The sequence below is a fragment of the Canis lupus genome, chromosome 4, assembly GCF_003254725.2.
Source record: "Canis lupus dingo isolate Sandy chromosome 4, ASM325472v2, whole genome shotgun sequence".
NCBI lineage: Eukaryota > Metazoa > Chordata > Mammalia > Carnivora > Canidae > Canis > Canis lupus.
The window spans coordinates 49,786,134-49,805,322 of record NC_064246.1 but is presented as its reverse complement, the minus strand read 5'-3'; the positions used below and the strand labels follow the sequence as shown (position 1 = coordinate 49,805,322).

General features: G+C 37.0%; 1 protein-coding gene across 6 annotated transcripts in view; it reads right to left on the bottom strand.

Annotated features, from left to right (window-relative positions):
• The window catches only part of GABRB2 (gamma-aminobutyric acid type A receptor subunit beta2), a 251,373-nt gene that overhangs the window by 210,157 nt on the left and 22,027 nt on the right, over window positions 1-19,189 (bottom strand). Inside the window, exon 1 of one of the 6 annotated variants that reach the window (XM_049109177.1) lies at window positions 1,661-1,782. The exons of the other annotated variants lie outside the window; for them this stretch is intronic. Coding sequence (XP_048965134.1) covers window positions 1,661-1,669 — 9 coding nt within the window. The 5' untranslated portion in view covers window positions 1,670-1,782. Of the gene's footprint in view, window positions 1-1,660; window positions 1,783-19,189 lie in introns of those variants that run through there. 6 annotated transcript variants of the gene reach the window in all.

The following is a 19,189-nucleotide window of genomic DNA, read 5'->3' as shown; positions in this document are numbered from 1 at the left end:
GGCATATGCTGTTTCTTTTGCCTGAAAAGCCTATATCCCATTCTTTTGCATGAGAAAAATCAGCTCAGGCATCACAATCTCTAAAAAGTCTTCTCTGACATCCTCATAGAGTGAATCATTCTCTCCTTAGAAACAGCTCCATCTTATATATAGCCATGTCGATTACCACACTTGTAGCACTGTATTACACTATTTGTTTACATGTCTATCTTTTTCACTCTGACTCCTTTTTCTCAATCCTCACTTCATGTCATTCCCATATCACCCCACCTCCCATGCATCACTGTTAAGATATTATACCCAGTATGGTAAGTAAACTGAACAGTCAGAACACTGACATTATCCAACCAGAACAACTCAGTGGATGAATATAAGCCCCTCCTCTATATCCCACTGTAACTGTCCTAAGGAAAATTGCCATCTCCTCTGCTTAACCTTCTGTTTTACTTCCTACATCCCGTCCAGCCTCAAGTTTCATTCCTTTCTTCACATTTTGACTAGCATGATCTTTTTTATAAAGCTTGTTCATTATAACTACTTAAGATCTAGCTGACCTTTACCTTCTCAGAAAATTCTTTTTAGCATAAATGAAAAGAATAAAATTATCCCACTAAACTCTTTAAAAAGTTATTTTGTTACATAGTATCTGTGATTTTTAATTATTTAAGCCTAGATTGCTACTCTAGTCTAGGGGATAATGTGGGGTGTTTTTCTCTTGCATATCTATCAATATACCAAACAACCCAATGTTAAGTCTACCACTTAGGCTTTATTAAAAAAAAAAAAAGCATTATGGAAAGAAGGCAAGGAGGAAGAAAAATTAACTTTTTATGATGATTTTAGTATCTCCATTTTTTTAAATCTTCTATTATATTTCTTTGGTCTTTTAAGGCTTTATCCATAATTGCTAGAGGCTCACAACCATATTCTTTCCACACCACAGTAGTCAGGATAATGATAAACAGGTTATGGTAACAATCAGTTATTTTACCATATCATAGTTAGTTTCATAGTAAAACAAAAGGGCTAGTCCACAATAATTGAGAAAGCAGCAACCTCACATATATACTAATTATATGATCATAGGGCTAATTCTCCTGAATAGATTTGGTCTGATGGCAGAGGTTCCATACTAATCTACACCAAAATCAAAGGCATAAGAAACTTCAAAAGACAAATCAATACTTTTGGAAAATCTTGCTCTTTTCTTACACAAAAAGAATTATATATTGTATAAAACAACTGAATTTTAATCCCAAGGTATATCCTTTTCAGACTATAAAGTACACATTTTGGAAAAACCTTTAAAAATATGGATAAGTATAAAACATTGAAACATTCATAACACCCACTACCCAGGTACATACTACGTAAGTTATCCTTACGAAGCTACTAATTAAAACAAAACAAACAAACTTGCTGTCATTTCAGTTAAAAAGTGATAGATTCCAACAAAGCCACAAATGCAAAATAATATTTTAGCATAAGAAATATATCCAAATACTATTTTTAGCATAGGTTTTTAAAATATTTATTTTGAAAAACCAATGATTAATATCACCAAACAGAACAAATTTAAAACAGGATTTTATAGTAACCTACTAGGATTTATTTATTTATTTACATGCTAGGAGTTAGAGAAAATCTCTACTACTCTCACCTGTAACATGTGTCCATAGATCCCAACTAAAACTGACTACCAATGGAAAGAAATTGCAACAGCAACAACAAAAAAATCACACTGGAAATGCTAACTACAGTGAAGCTGGAGATAACCTATATGTTACCAAAATCTGGCTTCTTCATCATTTGATTGCTTCTTCAAAGACAAATTCATTTTAAAGTCACACAATTTTGGCTCCATTTCATCTGGAGCAAGAAAGCAAATATTTTTCATATAGTTATACTCTTCTCTTGCCAAAAATATTAGCCAAGTGTGATTTCATTCCAGAACTTTATAATCACAGCTCCCCACAGCACAGTGATGTGCTCATCACCTGACACTTTTGCTTAAACGGTTGCAAATGTGTTTGCTGATTATCTAACCAGGGTTTTGGATACTCTTCCCTCAACACTTCCCAAGAGTAGCTTCCTCTTATTCTTTATTACAAGCTTAAATGCAACTTCTTTAGAAATCCAACCCCTGTTTCAAAACAGTCCCTCCACTGGTAAGCTTCTCTCTCATCATACCCATCACTTCCATATTCTGTTTACTGCCTTCACAGACTGTGTAATATTCTTATTTGCATGTTCACTTGATTATTGTTTGTCTCCTATAGAAGTAGCACATAAGATGAAAGATATGGTCTGTTTCATTCATCTTTTTATCTCCTTAAAATATGAAATACATAGAAGAATGTTTATCCTAGAATGAATGCTTAGTGAGTATTTGTTGAATAAATAGATGAAAACAAGAAAGAGAAAGTAAATTCTTTTGTCTTCTCTTTATCATTAAAGCATATACACTTTTTTTTAGATTTTATTTATTTATTTTAGAGAGAGAGAGAGAGATCATAAGCGAGGGGGCAGGTAGGAGAGAGATAAGCAGACTCCCTGTTGAGCAGGGAGCCTGATAGAGGAGGGGCTCAGTCCCAGGACCCTGAGATCATGACCTGATCCAAAAGCAGACCTCCAAAGAACTGAGCCACCCAGGAGCCCAAAAAAGTATATACATTTTTAAAGGAATCATTCTTGTAAGCTATAACTGCCCCAAAATGGTTCTCAGTAGGCATGAGAAATAACAGGCACTGATTATGAACTCTAGGTACAGTAGATCTAGCCACAGTAGAACAATGGCCCTTTGGACAACTCTCCCCTGCTGAGGTCTCCCAGATTCCCCAGCCAAGACTGACGTCCACATACTACTCTGCATTCTAGTCATCCCAAACCTTAGCTTGAATTTTGAATCAAACCAGTCTTTATCATTCATGAGATGTGTGAGTTTAGAAGATTGGTTACGCTTTCTAATCTCTAGTTTCTTCACATTAAATATACCCTAGCCTCATAATCATTAATTACTTTTTAAGAAAATATATGTTAACACAAAGCCTTACAGCAAGTTCTCATTAAGGAGTAGTTAGAATACTTGTATTAGCCAGGGTCAAGTTGACACATAAAATTAGCCGTTACAATATCATTGATCCGTATTTGTTGATACTGCTGTATGTAATAATAGTATATTCATTTATATCAGTTAACTTCAACAGCTACTGAGTTCACTTGAAATATGGCTTAGATAAAAAAAAAAAAGACCATGTTAGGGAAAATAAACTTAGTCTATGAAGTCAATCTATTCTTTGTCATCATTTTTTTCATTAAAAATATTCCTACCATCAGTTATTTAACATTTTGACTAAATGTGAATGGAAAGGAAATTAGAATAATGTAAAAAAGACCCCACTAAAATAAATATTTGTTTTCAGCAATATGAGTCTATTATTAGAAAATATATACCACTCTACCCAGGAGACAATTTACAAAATAGATCTTTTTAATTTGGAAAATGAATGAATTGCATATAAGTAAAGCTGTGAGAAACTCAATTTTACTAGAGATTTTCCTGTTTTCATTTTTTCTAAGCAGTTTAATTATCCAAACAAAATATTTAAGTTCCTGTATGCTTCACATATCCCATTAATTCCACACTAGGTTTAAGTTCCTTTAAACGTCACTGATTTTTAATTACCATGCAAATGCATTAACTAAGCTTCTTAGAATTAAAAGTTAGAAGCACATGCTAAAGAGCTGATAAAGGAATTTCTCCCTTTCTTGTTAATGGCAACAACAAAATTGTGAATTCCTACTCTGTATCTATAATTCTTTAAGATTATTTCTAAGATAGTAAAAATGTAATTCTCAATTAGTTTCAAAACATCATCAGCATATTTGTTTTATAGGTAAGAAAACATGTTTAGCTTCAGTTTATGGACTAATCAACAGGTATCAAAAACGTACATTATAATTTAGGTAGGACAAAAGAACAAACAGCATGCCACACTAGAAAGGTGTGAGGAAGTCAGTGTATGACTAACCTGGCATTGACACAATTCTATGGTCGCTTTCCTGCCTGTTACTTTATGGAGGTTTGTCAAGAGGCAGCCACTACAGAAAATAAGCACAGACTTTGGAGTATCATTTGCAAGACTTTGAATCTTGACCCTAGATTTGCTAGTTGAGTGTATTGTATTTTATCTCTCATTCCTACTTCTCTCATCTGTAAGAAAGTCCTTATTAGCATAACTTTCATATAATAAGACTTAAATAAATAAGAAGTTTTTTATTTTTGTTGATTGATTTTATCTCCGTTTGCCATTTATACTGTTTAACACTTTAGCTAATATTTATTGAGTGCTTAGTATATGGCCTGAAACTTCAGTAAGGGCTTTATATACTCTTTTACTTAATTCTCACAACTTTGTGAAGTAAATATTATTATCTATGTTTTGCATGATTTCTAAAGCCTTCTTCGTAATCACTATGGATACCATGGTTTCTGCAAAAGACATACATGATTTTATCACAGCATCCAGTGGTAATCATTTCTGTGTCCAAACTAAGGAAAAGGAAAGTGAAGATAAGAAATACAGTGAAGACTCCCCACAGGGCTTCACACATACATATAATTAATAAGGGACCAAATAAACTGGAATTCAGCTATTTTGTTTATATTTAAGAGTAATGCTGTTTCTGATATGCCATACTCTTCTATTATATGTGCTTCAGGATTTGCAAAGTAAGAGAAAACCTGATTCTTGTCTTTGAGGAAGATTTAAACACAATGGACTTTATATAATGCCCAGCACATTTCATGGAATATTCTTACTAAGAAATTACAAACTTCCAAAATTGTTTTTCCTTAATCCATATTCAATTAATCAAAACAAAAAGGCACAATGGACTGCTACCAATAGCCCAGGTAACAAAAATAAAAATAGAGCTCTGACCCAAGAAACTGAAAAACATTCCATTCAGCTCTATTAGTTCCCAGTCTTTGATATGTCTTTACTTTTTTTTTCTAGCAATAATGTATTGCTCACTTAGACTTCTGTCTCAATCTTTTTTTGTGTATAAAGCAGCACCATTTTTCCCCAGATATTTTGCTATGCTCTTTTCTGCTCTGTAGCTGAATCTGATAGGTTGGACAATTCCTGATATGAATATATAAATTAACAGGACAGAAACTGGCATGTTGTGGGATATTATATGAAATATTATTAGATGTTTGTGCCCAAACTTTTCACACAGACAGCTGGGATGTAGGTGGAATTGGGACAAGATAAATAGTATTAGTATATGCAGTTATCATTATGGTATACTTGAAAGAAATGAAAGTTTCCTTCTTCCATCACTCCCGGGGTTAGATTATTGACCCTGATGAAAGATCTCCTGGCCTCCAATAAAAATATTAACTTAGCCACTGTTAAGATATATTATCTGCTGCCCTTTCTTAGATAATACAAAAGAAACTGATGAAAAAACCCGCTTTTTTTGTCCATTTTCATGTTCTAAAATTCATAAACGTAGGGGTGTCTGGCTGGCTCAGTCGGTGGAATGTGCAACTCTTGCTCTCAGGGTTGTAAGTTCGAGCCCCATGTTTGGATGTAGAGATTCCTTAAAAGCTTTTAAAAAAATTCATAAATGTATTCTGTAAAACCAAGAAAGGTCTTAATACTGTAACTTCCAAAAACATCTTTCAAGAAAAAAAAAAACTGTATCTGATAGGATATATAACACTAGATCCTTATGGCTGGGATTAACTCAAATTTGAGTTTCTGATACTAAATTTGTACAGCAAAGGGTAAAGTTATTAAAGAAAGAATATGCATTAGAATTAAAGGGGCTAACTTCCATCTTGACTTATAAGTATGGTGGATAACCACTGTTTTATGCTGTGACTTTGGTTGAACTCAGCTGGGGTAATATATAGTTGCCCATATACATTTTTATGTCAGTAATACTAATCTTCATTGTGGCTTGGAAGAAAACTTAGAGAGCAAACTGATGTAAACTGCCTCTCCAGGTACCCGGTGTAATTTGGCGGGTCATTAAAGTGATTGCAGTGACCCACTAACTGCATCACTCTCTATGCTCAGACTGCACAAAATGGGTCATAATAAGTCATAAAATGGTGCCTTAGTGCCACAAGAATGGTTTATAGGGCCAATTCTAATGAATACACCCTAACTAAATTTTGGTGAGAGGAAAGTGTGATTGAAATAATGCACTGATGACAAAATATAACTAAAGGTTTCTGATTTGTTCATGAGAGAACACTGAGGAATATTTTAAGTAAAAGAGCTTAGCCAACCCTCCCTTCTGCACCACATGGGAAAAACTTCTTATTTTCTAATTATGCCATATAAAATAAGAAGTATGAACAGATAGAATTCCTTTGAAAAAAACAAGTTTTTGATCTAGAAAAATTCCAGTGAGGTAAACAATGAAGTAAAAGGAATATGAAGACCAAGTTTTAATCCATTCAAAAAAAGGGGCCTTATATACACAACTGCAGTTGTAGATATTACCATCCTATTGCTGTAACTTAACTGAAGGACAGGTAGTCAGGATAGACCTCTAATGTCTTTCATGGCCTCTTAAAGTCCTATGAGGTTCCCTAACTTTTCCAAGAATTTATGGTAGAAAGTACATTTGATTGTAAAAAGAGAAAATATATTTAATGCCATCTATGATCCCACCAAAAACCAGTCTTTTTAGGTCATGCTGCTTGACTATAAAATTCTTCTTGATTATACAGAGCACAAAATTCATAAACACTGCATACCACAGAAGCCAGATTTCTAAAACTTGCTCAAAATATATCCACATAACAGAGAGATGCTCTGATTAGTGCAAGGTATTGATAAAAAGGACACTGATAAAGTCACTGGGTATTTTGAGAAAGCATCTTAAAGTCTGCACATTATTTTCAAATGTAAAAAATGACATTTACAGACTGAAATTTATAAATGAAATCAGAATTCTTTGTGCCATACCTATAACACAAGCCCTTGACCTAAACTCCACAATCAAATTTTAGTTTGTAAAAGAATTTACTAACTCTTGAAACAAATCACCTTGGAAAACAATAGTGGCAGCTTCTTAGGACCAACCTAAAAACAACTACCTTTGAATTTTATAAGGTTAATAAAGAACTCTATGTAGGTTCAGGGCAGAATTTTTGAAGTGGTAATGAACATGTTCAGATGGCTATTCAGAGTCTGTACACAAGGGTTAAGTTTGGATGCTAAGTTATTTTGAAAACCACTATACCCTTTAACATACACCAGAAAAGACATGAATAGGCAGGTCAGAGGTTTCCTTCTGGAGACCATGAGCCACAGCAGAACTGGTAACACTTTGAAAAGAGACTAGAAATTGATCCATCTACACATATAGAGTCAGAGTGGGCTCACCATATGTTCATTCCAATTATCATGCAATTCAAACTGCTTTGCTTCAGATACAGCGATTATATTTGGCCTACAGTAAGGCATCACTGCTTGTTTAAATAGGAATAGTTTTTCCAGAAACATACCCATTAATTTATACAGGAAGCTTATGGAGCTCTCCTCTAGGTACCTACCCTTCTGAGAATCATTTTATCACTAAAGGTGGCTACTCAATCTCTACTGATGAAGGGAAAAATCTGTGAAGCCTCACAATGAAACCTTAAGGATTCAACAAAGGTAGTTACAATACAAATGTTTTCATGTTGAAGAAATTAACTATTTTTAAAGAACTTTTTACATGTAAGTCTCATCAAAGATTCAGGCATTTATAAAATAAAGCAAAAAGCTATCAAGAGACGGTTTGAAATTACCAAATAAAATACAGAAAGAAATTAAAGTAAAAAATAATATCCCAACTTAATGTGACAAAAAATAATAATTTAAAGTGAATGAAGGTGAGGAAAGATGAAATTTTGCAAGTCATTCCATAGTTTTGTTTATAAATCATGTGATATTAAAGTTACGTCTAAGAAATCTTTCCAATAAGCAAAGCAAGGTCAAGGTATAATAGAAAATACATTTGACTATTTAAATGGCATCTAACACCATGACCATATTTTCTTTTATAGCTATCTTTTCCAATATTGTTTTTCCTTTCTTTAGCCAATGTTGATGTTAGATTTTTCATTAAAATGGAGCAGAAAATGGGGGGGAGGAGCAAGATGGCGGAGGAGTAGGGTCTCCAAATCACCTGTCTCCACCAAACTACCTAGAAAACCTTCAAATTATCCTGAAAATCTATGAATTCGGCCTGAGATTTAAAGAGAGACCAGCTGGAATGCTACAGTGAGAAGAGTTCGCGCTTCTATCCAGGTAGGAAGACGAGGAAAAAGAAATAAAGGAACAAAGGCCTCCGAGGGGGAGGGGCCCCGCGAGGAGCCGGGCTGAGGCCGGGGGAGTGTCCCCAGGACAGGAGAGCCCCGTCCCGGAGGAGCAGGAGCTGCACCGACCTTCCCGGGGGAAAGGGGCTCGTGGGGAGTTGGAGCAGGACCAGGAGGGCGAGGAGGCCCTCGGGCTCCCGGGGACAGTAACAGCAACTGCGCGCCCAGGAGAGTGCGCCGAGCTCCCTAAGGGCTGCAGCGCGCACGGCGGGACCCGGCGGGACCCGGAGCAGCTGAAGGGGCTCGGGCGGCGGCTCCGCGGAGGGGGCTGCGCGGCCCCGGGAGCAGCTCGGAGGGGCTCGGGCAGAAGAAGAGGCTCCGTGCGGAGGGGGCTGCGCGGTTCCAGGAGCAGCTCGGAGGGGCTCGGGCGGCGGCTCCGCGGAGGGGGTTGCGCGGCCCGGGAGCGCGAATCCACCAGCGCAGGCGCCGGGACACAGGGCGCCGGGACACAGCCCAGGATCCGGCCTCCCCCGGGACAGGCAGAGGCCGGGAGGGCCCAGGACAGCGAGGACGCTCCTGCCCGGAGCTGAGCAGATCAGCGGCCCCGCCCCGGAGCCTCCAGGCCCTGCAGACGGAGAGCTCCGGAGTTCCTGCCGGAGCTGAATCCAGGTTTCCAGAGCTGCCCCGCCACTGGGGCTGTTCCTCCTGCAGCCTCACGGGGTAAACAACCCCCACCGAGCCCTGCACCAGGCAGGGGCACAGCAGCTCCCCCAACTGCTAACACCTGAAAATCAGCACAACAGGCCCCTCCCCCAGAACACCAGCTAGACTGACAACTTCCAGGAGAAGCCAAGGGACTTAAAGAACACAGAATCAGAAGATACTCCCCGGTGGTTCTTTTTTTGTTTGTTTGTTTTTGTTTTTGTTTTTGTTTTGTTTTGCTTTTTGATCTGTTTCCTTCCCCCACCCCCTTTTTTTCTCCTTTCTTTTTCTTTCTCTTTTTCTTCTTCTTTTTTTTTTTTTTTTTTTCGTTTTTTTTTTCTTTTTCTTCCCTTTTTTTTCTCTTTCTCTTTTCTTTCCTTCTTTCTCTCCTCTCTTTTTCTCTTTTTCCCAATACAACTTGCTTTTGGCCACTCTGCACTGAGCAAAATGACTAGAAGGAAAACCTCACCTCAAAAGAAAGAATCAGAAACAGTCCTCTCTCCCACAGAGTTACAAAATCTGGATTACAATTCAATGTCAGAAAGCCAATTCAGAAGCACTATTATACAGCTACTGGTGGCTCTAGAAAAAAGTATAAAGGACTCAAGAGACTTCATGACTGCAGAATTTAGAGCTAATCAGGCAGAAATTAAAAACCAATTGAATGAGATGCAATCCAAACTAGAAGTCCTAACGACGAGGGTTAACGAGGTGGAAGAACGAGTGAGTGACCTAGAAGACAAGTTGACAGCAAAGAGGGAAACTGAGGAAAAAAGAGACAAACAATTAAAAGACCATGAAGATAGATTAAGGGAAATAAACGACAGCCTGAGGAAGAAAAACCTACGTTTAATTGGGGTTCCCGAGGGCGCCGAAAGGGACAGAGGGCCAGAATATGTATTTGAACAAATTCTAGCTGAAAACTTTCCTAATCTGGGAAGGGAAACAGGCATTCAGATCCAGGAAATAGAGAGATCCCCCCCTAAAATCAATAAAAACCGTTCAACACCTCGACATTTAATTGTGAAGCTTGCAAATTCCAAAGATAAGGAGAAGATCCTTAAAGCAGCAAGAGACAAGAAATCCCTGACTTTTATGGGGAGGAGTATTAGGGTAACAGCAGACCTCTCCACAGAGACCTGGCAGGCCAGAAAGGGCTGGCAGGATATATTCAGGGTCCTAAATGAAAAGAACATGCAACCAAGAATACTTTATCCAGCAAGGCTCTCATTCAAAATGGAAGGAGAGATAAAGAGCTTCCAAGACAGGCAGCAACTAAAAGAATATGTGACCTCCAAACCAGCTCTGCAAGAAATTTTAAGGGGGCCTCTTAAAATTCCCCTTTAAGAAGAAGTTCAGTGGAACAGTCCACAAAAACAAAGACTGAATAGATATCATGATGACACTAAACTCATATCTCTCAATAGTAACTCTGAATGTGAACGGGCTTAATGACCCCATCAAAAGGCGCAGGGTTTCAGACTGGATAAAAAAGCAGGACCCATCTATTTGCTGTCTACAAGAGACTCATTTTAGACAGAAGGACACCTACAGCCTGAAAATAAAAGGTTGGAGAACCATTTACCATTCGAATGGTCCTCAAAAGAAAGCAGGGGTAGCCATCCTTATATCAGATAAACTAAAATTTACCCCAAAGACTGTAGTGAGAGATGAAGAGGGACACTATATCATACTTAAAGGATCTATTCAACAAGAGGACTTAACAATCCTCAATATATATGCTCCGAATGTGGGAGCTGCCAAATATATAAATCAATTATTAACCAAAGTGAAGAAATACTTAGATAATAATACACTTATACTTGGTGACTTCAATCTAGCTCTTTCTATACTCGATAGGTCTTCTAAGCAAAACATCTCCAAAGAAACGAGAGCTTTAAATGATACACTGGACCAGATGGATTTCACAGATATCTACAGAACTTTACATCCAAACTCAACTGAATACACATTCTTCTCAAGCGCACATGGAACTTTCTCCAGAATAGACCACATATTGGGTCACAAATCGGGTCTGAACCGATACCAAAAGATTGGGATTGTCCCCTGCATATTCTCGGACCATAATGCCTTGAAATTAGAACTAAATCACAACAAGAAGTTTGGAAGGACCTCAAACACATGGAGGTTAAGGACCATCCTGCTAAAAGATAAAAGGGTCAACCAGGAAATTAAGGAAGAATTAAAAAGATTCATGGAAACTAATGAGAATGAAGATACAACCGTTCAAAATCTTTGGGATGCAGCAAAAGCAGTCCTAAGGGGGAAATACATCGCAATACAAGCATCCATTCAAAAACTGGAAAGAACTCAAATACAAAAGCTAACCTTACACATAAAGGAGCTAGAGAAAAAACAGCAAATAGATCCTACACCCAAGAGAAGAAGGGAGCTAATAAAGATTCGGAGCAGAACTCAACGAAATCGAGACCAGAAGAACTGTGGAACAGATCAACAGAACCAGGAGTTGGTTCTTTGAAAGAATTAATAAGATAGATAAACCATTAGCCAGCCTTATTAAAAAGAAGAGAGAGAAGTCTCAAATTAATAAAATCATGAATGAGAAAGGAGAGATCACTACCAACACCAAGGAAATACAAACGATTTTAAAAACCTATTATGAACAGCTATACGCCAATAAATTAGGCAATCTAGAAGAAATGGACGCATTCCTGGAAAGCCACAAACTACCAAAACTGGAACAGGAAGAAATAGAAAACCTGAACAGGCCAATAACCAGGGAGGAAATTGAAGCAGTCATCAAAAACCTCCCAAGACACAAGAGTCCAGGGCCAGATGGCTTCCCAGGAGAATTTTATCAAACGTTTAAAGAAGAAATCATACCTATTCTCCTAAAGCTGTTTGGAAAGATAGAAAGAGATGGAGTACTTCCAAATTCGTTCTATGAAGCCAGCATCACCTTAATTCCAAAGCCAGACAAAGACCCCGCCAAAAAGGAGAATTACAGACCAATATCCCTGATGAACATGGATGCAAAAATTCTCAACAAGATACTGGCCAATAGGATCCAACAGTACATTAAGAAAATTATTCACCATGACCAAGTAGGATTTATCCCTGGGACACAAGGCTGGTTCAACACCCGTAAAACAATCAATGTGATTCATCATATCAGCAAGAGAAAAAACCAAGAACCATATGATCCTCTCATTGGATGCAGAGAAAGCATTTGACAAAATACAGCATCCATTCCTGATCAAAACTCTTCAGAGTGTAGGGATAGAGGGAACATTCCTCGACATCTTAAAAGCCATCTATGAAAAGCCCACAGCAAATATCATTCTCAATGGGGAAGCACTGGGAGCCTTTCCCCTAAGATCAGGAACAAGACAGGGATGTCCACTCTCACCACTGCTATTCAACATAGTACTGGAAGTCCTAGCCTCAGCAATCAAACAACAAAAAGACATTAAAGGCATTCAAATTGGCAAAGAAGAAGTCAAACTCTCCCTCTTCGCCGATGACATGATACTCTACATAGAAAACCCAAAAGTCTCCACCCCAAGATTGCTAGAACTCATACAGCAATTCGGTAGCGTGGCAGGATACAAAATCAATGCCCAGAAGTCAGTGGCATTTCTATACACTAACAATGAGACTGAAGAAAGAGAAATTAAGGAGTCAATCCCATTTACAATTGCACCCAAAAGCATAAGATACCTAGGAATAAACCTCACCAAAGATGTAAAGGATCTATACCCTCAAAACTATAGATCACTTCTGAAAGAAATTGAGGAAGACACAAAGAGATGGAAAAATATTCCATGCTCATGGATTGGCAGAATTAATATTGTGAAAATGTCAATGTTACCCAGGGCAATATACACATTTAATGCAATCCCTATCAAAATACCATGGACTTTCTTCAGAGAGTTAGAACAAATTATTTTAAGATTTGTGTGGAATCAGAAAAGACCCCGAATAGCCAGGGGAATTTTAAAAAAGAAAACCATATCTGGGGGCATCACAATGCCAGATTTCAGGTTGTACTACAAAGCTGTGGTCATCAAGACAGTGTGGTACTGGCACAAAAACAGACACATAGATCAGTGGAACAGAATAGAGAATCCAGAAGTGGACCCTGAACTTTATGGGCAACTAATATTCGATAAAGGAGGAAAGACTATCCATTGGAAGAAAGACAGTCTCTTCAATAAATGGTGCTGGGAAAATTGGACATCCACATGCAGAAGAATGAAACTAGACCACTCTCTTTCACCATACACAAAGATAAACTCAAAATGGATGAAAGATCTAAATGTGAGACAAGATTCCATCAAAATCCTAGAGAAGAACACAGGCAACACCCTTTTTGAACTCGGCCATAGTAACTTCTTGCAAGATACATCCACGAAGGCAAAAGAAACAAAAGCAAAAATGAACTATTGGGACTTCATCAAGATAAGAAGCTTTTGCACAGCAAAGGATACAGTCAACAAAACTCAAAGACAACCTACAGAATGGGAGAAGATATTTGCAAATGACATATCAGATAAAGGGCTAGTTTCCAAGATCTATAAAGAACTTATTAAACTCAACACCAAAGAAACAAACAATCCAATCATGAAATGGGCAAAAGACATGAACAGAAATCTCACAGAGGAAGACATAGACATGGCCAACATGCACATGAGAAAATGCTCTGCATCACTTGCCATCAGGGAAATACAAATCAAAACCACAATGAGATACCACCTCACACCAGTGAGAATGGGAAAAATTAACAAGGCAGGAAACAACAAATGTTGGAGAGGATGTGGAGAAAAGGGAACCCTCTTACACTGTTGGTGGGAATGTGAACTGGTGCAGCCACTGTGGAAAACTGTGTGGAGGTTCCTCAAACAGTTAAAAATATACCTGCCCTACGACCCAGCAATTGCACTGTTGGGGATTTACCCCAAAGATACAAATGCAATGAAACGCTGGGACACCTGCACCCCGATGTTTCTAGCAGCAATGGCCACGATAGCCAAACTGTGGAAGGAGCCTCGGTGTCCAACGAAAGATGAATGGATAAAGAAGATGTGGTTTATGTATACAATGGAATATTACTCAGCTATTAGAAATGACAAATACCCACCATTTGCTTCAACGTGGATGGAACTGGAGGGTATTATGCTGAGTGAAGTAAGTCAGTCGGAGAAGGACAAACATTATATGTTCTCATTCATTTGGGGAATATAAATAATAGTGAAAGGGAATATAAGGGAAGGGGGAAGAAATGTGTGGGAAATATCAGAAAGGGAGACAGAACATAAAGACTGCTAACTCTGGGAAACGAACTAGGGGTGGTGGAAGGGGAGGAGGGCGGGGGGTGGGAGTGAATGGGTGACGGGCACTGGGTGTTATTCTGTATGTTAGTAAATTGAACACCAATAAAAAAAAAAAAAAAAAAAAAAAAAAAAAAAAAAAAACATTTACCACAAAAAAAAAAAAAAAAAAAAAGAAAAAAAAAAAAAAAATGGAGCAGAAAATGAACCATAGCTACTTGCTTTTAGGATAATTTACCACTAAGTGAATTATAAGAACATTAAAGATAAAAGAAGCTCCTAGAAACTTTTAGAAAAATAACCACACCATCCACCTGGCCATGAGATTATGTGAGTTGTATAATTAGGAAATATTTCTGTGGCAGCCTTTAGTATGTAGGAAGGAGTAGCTTATAAAAGCTACATGTCGGAGTACTTGCCTTATGTCACCTATAACCTTGAATACTTACCTGATACTCAGCTCTTTCATCATAAAATAAAGAGATTTGGATTTGATGAATTGCAAGATGCCTTTCTACTTTAGTAATTTTTATACTTTAATTTATCAAAGAACAAATCTTCATGAAACTATGTGGTTACAAAATGAAAAAAATTATTTTATTATTTTAACCTATTCAAATTCTTAATATTCAGTACCCAGCTGCCATTATTGTATCTCTTTTACATAACTTCTTTGGGAATAGTATCCCTTTTGACATAATGTGATAGCCAATTTTCATATATAAGAAAGATAATTTTTTAAAGATTTAATTTATTTGAGAGAAAGCATGAGTGGGAGAGGCAGAGAAAAAGGTCAAGAGAATCTTAAGTGGACTCCACGCTGAGCATGGAGCCTGATGTGGGGCTCGATATTATGACATTGAGATCAGGACCTGAGCCAAAATCAAGAGTTGGACGCTCAACCGACTGAACCACCCAGGTGCCCTCAAAGCTAATTTTTCCTTGAACAGGAAGTGTACTAAAAACATTAAAGAAATTATCATATTTAATCTTCATTGAACTCAAAATTTACTTCGTTGGATGGATGAAGAAATTGAGGCTCAGAAATTAAGTAATCTGCCTAATTCACACATGGTTGAGATGTTAATGCAGTTTGTCAGTGTCCAGACCATGTACTGTGAAACCAGTTCACAAAAATGCATGTCCTATGACAGTTGGTACCCTGGCTATCCCAGAGGAGAAACTCTGTCATTTTGGTATAGGCTGTAGGCCCAAAGAAAATCATATTTGCCTTTCTAAAATGAACAAAAACGGAGCATGGCTAAACTTCTCATCACAGCTTGCCACATTAGATCTCAATGATCAGTAAAGCATTCCAAACAATCAATTACTACTATAATACACTGCTTCAGAAAACAGGGATAGCAAATGACATTTACTGATTTTGGGGGGTTTTCTGCAGAAGGTCTAATTTGTTGGCTGTGACTTGGAACAATCTATGATTTATGATGCTTGATTAAGTGTGCCAATTCTTCAAATGTAGACAAATCTCATGGGGACAGACAAGCTGAAGGAACATTGGTTTTAGTGGTTTCCTGAGATTACCCAAGGCATTAAAATGAAATGATGCTTAGCAAATCCAAGCTGCTCCTTTTGGATTAACTATTAGGTTTATTGACTCTTTAAAGGAATATATTTGGTGCTTACTCCAAGTACTTTATCCATGGTCACTAAAACCTCTATCACTCTTTCTTCAGATTTTTAAAAATCTTTTCCTAAATCATAGTTCCAATAACTTGCTTCCTGAATTAATAAATAGAACCAGATTTGAGTTTGTAAAAATCAGTTCAAATTCTATTTAATTAATAATATGACTTAGCATTAATAAATCACTTAATGTTGCTGGATTTTATTTTTGAGAAAGACAGAGAAGGGGGGAAGTCAGGGAAGAAGAGAGGAAGACAGGGAGGGAGGAAGGAAGGCAGGAAGCAAGGGAAAAAATACAAGCAACTTGTTATATTTATCTCCCAGGAACAGCAGGAAGATCAAATGAAGTAGATTATACTAAAGAACTTTAAAAAAAAAAAAAAAAAAAAAAAAGAACTTTTAAAATCCTCAAATGTGATAAAAATAATAGTATTAATCATTGTTGTAAGTATTCACACAGAACTAAGAAATAGCCTTGGTAGCATATAATAAAATTCAAGAAAATAATGGGCCATGATGCACTGTTGAAAGACCATATCTAAACCAAACTATGGAGGTTGAGATCTGAGCAACTCTGTGATGACAAATAATAGTTTTCTGTCTCAGCAAAGCAGGTAAATCAAACTTTAAAGGTAGGAAGGGACATGTATTCTAAACATTTGTATTTTATTTTAAGAGTTTTCACTAAGAATGACTTTGGCAATAACTTCCAAATGAATCAGAGAAGACAGATTGTCTTTCCAGCATTACTAAACTGTACAATCAGTTCTTTTATTTTCTTCCATCACAGAAAGCAAATAGTAGCTATGAAGCCATGTTGTAGGGCATCTACATTTCCCAAGGTGAAATCCCATGCTAATTACAACAAGAAGGGTGTCATTTTCCATTTATGAACCTTGGATCTTTATCTGTTGAACATAGAGCTCTTGTTAGAATCATACGATTAACAGCCCCCTCGTTGTTATCACCCATTTAAGATTAGACATGTTTGATTCGGAAAGAAAACTACCTTCAGCAAGAGAGTAGAGTTGTATCTTGCATTTTAGCTTCTCAATTAAATTCAGAAATATGAACAGATATTAGAATCCAGAGGTATTAGCATCTAACAACTTCATAGCAGACTCCTGCAGACAGACACCTTGAGAGGATTATACTCCTAAAGCTCTAAAGAATTAGTAAAGTGCTTATTCTGCAAAACAACTGCAAAATATTCCATTGGAAAGAAGCACACTTTCTGATAAACAACACAACTACTGTTTGTCAGTTTTTTTCCTGGTGTAATAAGCAATGCTATCTTTTGTTTCCCCTAGTGTTTTCCAACTTTGGTTGCAAAGTTAACAATTAAAAATGAATTTTAAAAACTGCTTTTTTTTTATTCAAAGATTTTCAGGTTTCAGAACTAGGTTAAAAATTGATTGATTAATTGATTGATGAGAGACACAGAGAGAGAGGCAGAGACATAGGCAGAGGGAGAAGTAGGCTCCCTGCAGGGAGCTGATGTGGGACTCAATATCAGGACTCAAGGATCATGACCTGAGCCAAAGACAGACAGTTAACCACTGAGCCACCCAGGCGCCCCTAGAAGGTTATATCAATACAATCATTGCCCTCATCCCCACTCCTGTCCCCATCCCACACACAGAAACATAACTATGGTCCACAGAGGGGAAAGAATGACATACCTGAGATCACACACTAGTGTGTAGGTGAATTGGAGTTAGAATTAAGTCTCCTGAATACTAGCTTAATGTCCTAGGATTCCTTTCTAGCACAAAGCTTCTTTGATCATCACATGATTATGTTCTTTTCAAGATATCAGTACTCTTGACCTGATGTCCATGCTTCATAAACTGAAATCATGAATGTATCAGAGGTCTTGTGGCATAATACAAAATTAATTTTGAGTGTAATGTTAATAGTCGATATAATTTATTGAGATTTATTATGTGTAAATAACTATACTAAGCTCTCTCTGTATATTAAATCATTTAATTTTTAGAATTATCTTTTGAGGATGATACCATTATTACTCCTATAGATGAGAAAAGTGATGATTTATGGAATCAGGTTATTAGGACCATATTACACAGCTAATAAGAAGAGACAAGATTCCATGACCCAGGCCTTCAACTATTGCAAAATGCTACCAATGTTTATAAAACTATCAAAGAAAAAACATATACCCCAGAAATTTTCATAAACAAACCTGCCTTTATCAGATTTAAGAAAGAAAACTGTTTCCTCTTATGGTTGGAAACATAACTACCAAATGTATTTAGTTCTAACCAAGCAATAAAAAGCAGATTGTTTAATTTTGTTCTTTAAATACATTTCAACCGATTTTAAAGACGTTCAACTTTAATAAAAAGTTTCTTTTTAATTTTTTAAAAGATTTTTATTTATTCACGAGAGACAGAGAGAGAGGCAGAGACATAGGCAGAGAGAGAAGCAGGCTCCTTGAGGGGAGTCCAATGTGGGACTCCATCTGGGGACTCCAGGACCACACCCTGAGCTGAAGGCAGATGCTCAACCACTGAGCCACCCAGGTGTCCCAATAAACAGTTTTAAGGACTGAAGTTAAAGCTTTATTTATCTGGTAGGCTAAATTAGTTCATTGTTGAAATCCCTGCTCTTCTTAATCTGAAATATTATGGCATATTTATTAGCAGTTAAGTCACAATAGCTATATCTCATTTTATGTACAATCTGGTACTCCTGTCTAGCTCTACTCTTAGGTTTAGTTTTAATCCTACCCATAATTATAGTGCACAAACTTCAGAAAGGAATGGGAACTGCCTAAAGATGTCAAGTTGGGAACCATTTGAATTCTGTGTATTCTATTGTCATCACCATTGATATGCAGATCCTTACATAACAGCAGAACTACTATGATAGCTCTGTACCATGACTTCCAGAACAAATTCTGAAAATCAACCAAAATATCTTTGAATAAAAATTGCAGATTAAAAGTAAGCAATGATAAAAACTTCTGAACAAAACTATGGTTTTGTTGTGCTATAATCTCTTAAGAGCAAGAAGCATTAATAAGAGAGATTATAGCTTATTCTACTACCAATTTAACTCACTGCTTACATAATTTCCATGAGTCAGACCATTTTGAGCTAGATCTGAAAGTAGTTCAAAAGTCAGAAAAGCAGACATGGTCTTGACCTCATGAGTATGTTTTAATGGGCTATGG